The sequence below is a fragment of the Triticum urartu genome, chromosome 1 (assembly GCF_003073215.2).
Source record: "Triticum urartu cultivar G1812 chromosome 1, Tu2.1, whole genome shotgun sequence".
NCBI classification, from domain to species: domain Eukaryota; kingdom Viridiplantae; phylum Streptophyta; class Magnoliopsida; order Poales; family Poaceae; genus Triticum; species Triticum urartu.
Genome location: NC_053022.1, coordinates 185,171,277 through 185,177,358, shown reverse-complemented (window position 1 = coordinate 185,177,358; position 6,082 = coordinate 185,171,277). Strand labels below are relative to the sequence as shown.

General features: G+C 38.4%; 1 protein-coding gene across 1 annotated transcript; it reads right to left on the bottom strand.

Annotated features, from left to right (window-relative positions):
- Positions 1 to 243: 243 nt before the first annotated feature.
- LOC125532793 (MOB kinase activator-like 1A) lies at positions 244 to 2,297 on the bottom strand. The gene is made up of 7 exons (XM_048696703.1): positions 2,278 to 2,297; positions 1,992 to 2,058; positions 1,293 to 1,401; positions 1,123 to 1,216; positions 882 to 1,015; positions 600 to 763; positions 244 to 318 (listed from the first exon to the last, which is right to left on the bottom strand). The coding sequence occupies exons 1-7, from the start codon at positions 2,295 to 2,297 to the stop codon at positions 244 to 246; spliced, it is 663 nt and encodes a 220-aa protein (XP_048552660.1).
- Positions 2,298 to 6,082: the final 3,785 nt, after the last annotated feature.

The following is a 6,082-nucleotide window of genomic DNA, read 5'->3' as shown; positions in this document are numbered from 1 at the left end:
GTTAAAATGGAATAACATTGTTCCACAACACAGTAGATAATGTGTCCTCTAACTGGTTGGACCAGGGGTTCATAAGTAAGTACGACCATGTTACTCAAACTCATGTAGATGAAAAAACAATAAATGCAAAATATGTTTTGTTTGTCCATTTTTGCCCCAGTCTCACTCTCATTCATAGATCATTGTACCCTAGAAAATGCCCAAATAAACAAGGGAAAATGTTCCACTCTCCTTGTTGACATCTTAGCAAACGGTCACGATGGATTCAATAAGATCAATAAGTGGTGCAAGTTCAGCCTTGTCGATCAATTTGAACTCCTACAGAAGGAACAAAATTAGGAACTAGCATTAACAAGTAACTCATTAATTTATAATTGGCGGGAAATAAATCATGTGTTGAACATTCTCTATCACATGGAATCGGTCCAATCACAACTAACTAGATTTAATAGGGATATGTTTACATCTACGTATAATTCAAAAATCCAGATGTTAGAAAAACGGTCAACAACAAATATTGAACAAAATGCATCATAAGATGGTGCATTCCAATATGGTCATGTAGAACGGGCCAGTACATAGATCAGGATGCAACTTACACAGGTGAACAATGTAAAATGCTTGAAACATGTGTTAAGATGGGCTTCTTCCTTGAGGCTCACAATTTTCTGAAAATGAGTGTGGTAAATATGAGCATAAACACGGAAAAGGCGCTTGAATATTGTCTTCACAACATCTCGAAATTTTTTTGGGAAAGGTGTTCCTGCACAAATAGTTCAATTCAATCGATTGACAAAATGCACCCCTCCTAAGTCCTAACACAAAATTAACATGGTTAATGTCAGTTCTAAACTATGTTGTATGTTATAAGTTGTAACTACCAAGTTTTTGAGGGAATATGGACTCATCATCAAGTTGGACCTCAATCCAGTCCATCAAATACTCCACATATTTTGGTGCTGAAACCTCGATAGGTTTCTTGATCTGCACTCCGTCGGCCCATCTATACTCAAACCTGAAATTCTTATTTTTCTCTAATCAAAGTTACCCTGGTATAATAAATCAATAGATAGATATAAAATGATATATAAATGAATGTTTCCAAGAAGGCAAGCATCTTACTTCGATCCGGCTGTCATCGTTGGGCATGTGGAAGGCGTGCAGAACTCCGTCAGAGTGCCATACAGTATGTTCACCTGATTGAAGAAATCAACAGCTGTGAAAAAGAAGATGATTTTTAGTAATATGGAAAACTTAGTTTTCTTACGAACATGTTGCAATCAAAAACTTACTATTAACAGCCATCCATTCATTGAGATCCTCTCCAGGAGGCAACCGTACAGCATCTCTCAAATTACCATTTCCTAATGTCGCATCAATGTGTTTCTTCAACTGTACGCCCTACATAACCAAATAATGAAAATGATGGGATATGCCTAAGCATCAGCAATGCTTAGAGGCAACCCTGGCCCTAAAGCTAGGACCCGCCAACTGCCTATACAAAACCATGCAATGTGAAAGCTCTAAATCCAAGCCTCTAAGGTCTACCCAGAACAAATAAAATATGTAACTTTTTGGTGAATAAGGCATTATGATAGGGAATTAGTAAGAAAATAATATGACATGTGGGTTAGCTCATTAATTTAGTAGATAGAGGCAGTCCCCACGATAAGAGGCGACATTTGTAGTGTATAGAGGCAACTCTAAAGAGCTTAGATTGAAGGATACAGGTAGCAAAACACCAAACTATGAATGTGTAGCCTCAAACTCAATTGAAAGAAATGATGTTAGGCTAGTTGAATGATGTTTTGGATATTTTCACATCGTATTCTCATGTATAATCCTAGTATAATTATAATTTTTGACAAAGCAATCCATTTTCAAAATAATATTTTGAGTTGTAAAATCCTTTGTTTTCTCTTATGGCCACACGATGGAATTATGCAATTATCAAATTAAAAAATATTTGTAATAATGGAGAATACCACTACCTTATTACCAGATGGTGCATTCTTCTTGGGCCTAAATGTCCTTTGGTTCCTGTTGCCATCAACCCAACTCAAAATAAAAAAATTTAGATAAAAAAATAACCATAGAGTTGTGATGAACAATCCACAAATTTATTCTGGCATGCGATTAACAATAAATTCAAATAAACATCGATAATTTTTAAAGGTGTGCTTGATAATTTTCATGTAAAACAAAGTCTGTTCCATTGGCAATAAAATGAAAATAATTGGTGGTCTATTAATGTTCGTGGCACTCAACTTTTTTCACATGGCCAAATTATTCGGCATCCCCTAAAAAAATTGCATCCCTAAAAATATGTCATATAACATTCGGACATGAATATGTTCAGTTATTAAATTTCATATTTTTTGACATTTGAAAACACATTTTCTACATGCGCGAGCAAATGCTTCCCATGGAGAGTTGGATCTTGAAGTTAGCCTCTCTATGTACTAAAAATATAGACAATAATGATAGCAGTTTCTGAAACCTCAATGGTTCACAAGTCAATATCCTCCACTGACTCCTAAATATTATCTATCTAAATATCTACCTCGCATTATTCTATTTTGTACACATGAATGCTTCTATATTGTCTTAACTATTTTTGGTTGTCTGACTGAAATATTGCTACATCGGCAAATCCTCCAAGCACTCATAAGTGGATTTGTTTGGATTAATGTAAGAACGCAAACAATGCCACCTAATAAAGTCATTGATGAGGACATCAATACTACAGTTACACCCACGAACCCTGTAGCTACATATACTGGAACAATTACTAGACCTCATGCATGCCAATTAAATTATTAGGTACTTCCGTTTCTAGGTAGTGATTCTAATGTTCATGAGAAAATGATGTTGCCTAAAATGGATACATTTGTTTTGCTTACAAATGAAGGGCCTAGCTTGGACAAGAAGGATGAATATTGGAGTAAGAACAAGCATGGAGATGATGGCATGCGCAAAGGGAACAAGAACCGAGTTTCAAGTGATGATTTTAGGACTTTGAAGCCACCATAATGAGTGCATGAAGGCTTGGACGAAATATATTAGATGCTACTTCATAAATTTCATCCAGAGACTATTATAGGTGTTGTGTCACCTTATTATTTGGCCAGTCCCATGTAATTTTGAAATCATTTAGTATAGGCTATTTTTAGAGGTCGTAGGTGTGGGGAAACAGAGTAAGCGTTGGTTTCAGACCCCTCCTCCAAGGGGTCACAAAATTCCCCCTATTCCCCCATATATACAGCCCTTAGGGCATCATTTATACTTTGGGTTTTGTTTAGATTAAAGTTCACCATTACTGCAACTCGCGCACTTCACTTGTTTTCAATGACCAAACAAAGACTTCACAGAACCCCACTTTAATCAATAAAGCTTTCCTCTTATATTCGTTATATCAAGATTGCAATCTCAGTTTCTTGCTTGTTCTTTGTTTTTTCGCAGGAAATAGACCCTCATGGTCAGGTTGATCATGCTCTGGTGTGGTCAATAACCCTCGGAAGTTGGTTTGGCGATTCCTAAGGCACGACGTCTCGTACGTTCATAGTCGGGTCATCAAAGTCGAGTCCCATAGAAAATGTTAGCTATATCATCAAAACATTAGGACACCTTCGCCTGTATCAAGTGGTATCAAATTTCCAGGTTGCTCAGTAAGATTTTACCAATTTTTCGTAGACTAGATTGCACCTATTCTTCATACCCAGAGTCCACGAAAAATCCAAAAAATAGGGTTAGTTAATCATATCCGAACCAGTCTGAGCCATTGCATAATATTTTCAGCATTTTGCTTTGTTGAATTTGTGGTTGCATCATCGTGTCAAGTTGCCGGTCTTAGCATTTAGTTCTTTAGAGTTTCGAGTTCTGTTGACAAGTTGTCGTGATGTCGTCGCACCACCTTCATCGCTGCCATATACCACCACCCCACCATATACATCGCCGCTGCCATGTACCACCACCCCCACCATATACATGGCCGCTGCCATATACAACCACCAATCCAAGTCGATATATGCCACCGCCATATAGCAGCACCAATCCTATCCACATATACAACCGTCTGTCCACCAATCCGAGTCCTCATATAAGACTGCATGTTCGCCACCAATTCGTGTTCTTTCCATATTAGGTTTGGTTTGAGATCCATCTATTTCCAGATTCGTGTTGCCTTGTCTAGTAGGTTTAGGGTTTTATCAATCTTTCTCCATTCATAGAACAGGTGTGATTCCAAAAAAAAGTCTTGAGACCCTTGGACAGTTTTTAGGCCTAAAGTTCGACAGTTCAATTTTTGGCCTATCCTGTATTTACGCCTTGGGGAGCGTATTGAGACTCTCGCCATCATAGTGATTTTTTGTCGCACTTTCTGGCCGTCGTTGCCCTGATTTCCAAATAAAAGGTCAAAAAAATTTGTGCCTATCCTGTTATTTCAACTTGGGAAGAATTTTGATACACTCGTCATTATAGTGATTTTCTGAAAAGAAAAGAGCGCAAAAAATGAGCGCCAAAAAATAGTGAATTTTTTTAGTGTGCTTTTCCCTTGTTTCCAATCAGTGCCATGATTTTGTTATTGTTCGAGGCTCATGTCTCTAGCATGGCTAGCCTAGGGCCAGCATAGTAATGTCGTTAAGCGTTTATTCAATTTTGCATCTCTGAATTGATTATTGCTGACCCTATTTGCTACCAAATTATAAGCCTTCCCAGCTCCACATACATCTACATCATGCGTTCACACCACCTGGTAATCGCACTGTCCAAGCTTTGAGGAGTTTTTACTACAAAAGTTGCCGATCACCACATGCTGCTTGGTAAGAACAAGTAAGAATTTGTGATTCTCTTGATGGATTTGTCACTTTCCACAACTCCACATCCTCTTAGTAGTCTATAGGACATATTCTTGTGTGTTTCTATTGCTTCTAACCATGGGAGGATCACAAGTCGATGAGACTAAGTGGGAGACCATGACAAACAAGGAGCTACATGATAAATTTCAGCAAATTATGAGTTGTGAGGTGCAAGATGTGCTAACCATTTTGGAATAGGCCATGGATAAGATAGCTGGCATTGAGAAGACGTGCGAAACAAAGCTCGATAACAAGTTTAACGAACTACTCATGCGTCTTCCACAATCACCACCGGCTGCATGTGCCACACCTTTGCAACAACAACAACAACAATGCCGCCTTCCAAATCAAGTGGGACGGGCAATGCATGTTCCCCTTGAGCTTGGTAAAACTTCTGGTGCCGCTGCACCTACAGTTGATACTTCTATGTCTCCTGCTACTACCGAGGAGGACGATTACAAGGGCGATTACGAGGATGAGGTTGACCAAAATCAGAACTACATGCAACCACCAGCACCACTACCAGGTCATCCACATGCAAATAATCGCAATGGTAGGGCTCGACCACCACCTTAGGTACAAGTTCATGACCATCTTCCAAAACTAAAATTGAATATTCCTCCATTTTGGGCTAGACTTGTTCCTGATATATATCTTACTTGGGAGTTAGAAACTAAACAACATTTTACATGCTTACAATATCCTGAGGAGAGATGTGTTGCTGCTGCTGGTTGTGCATTCACTAGTTTTGCTTGTGTGTGATGGTGAAAATTGTAGATTATATCATGATAATATCCCTGCTACCTGGGCTGCTTTGACAACTTCTATGCGTACTCGTTGGGTTCCACCATATTATCAATGTGAATTACTCCAAAAGTTGCATCATTTAAGACAAGGAAATAATTATGTAGAGGAATATTATCAGAAATTGCGAACTAGCATGATTAGATGTGGTATTGTTGAGGAATGAAGCTATGCTTGCAGGTTTTATGGGTGGATTAAATAGAGAGATTCAGACCATTTTAGTATAAGGAGTATAATAGTATCAGTCATTTATTCAATCTTGCTTGCAAAGCTGAACATGAAGTGCAGGATCGACATGCATTGGAGCAAACTTATTTTTTTGCAGGACGATCTTCATCATGGACGCCACGTACATCTTCTACTTCCACACATCCTACTATAGCACCGCCTACTTCACCCGTCCAGTCCAGCCGAGATACAAG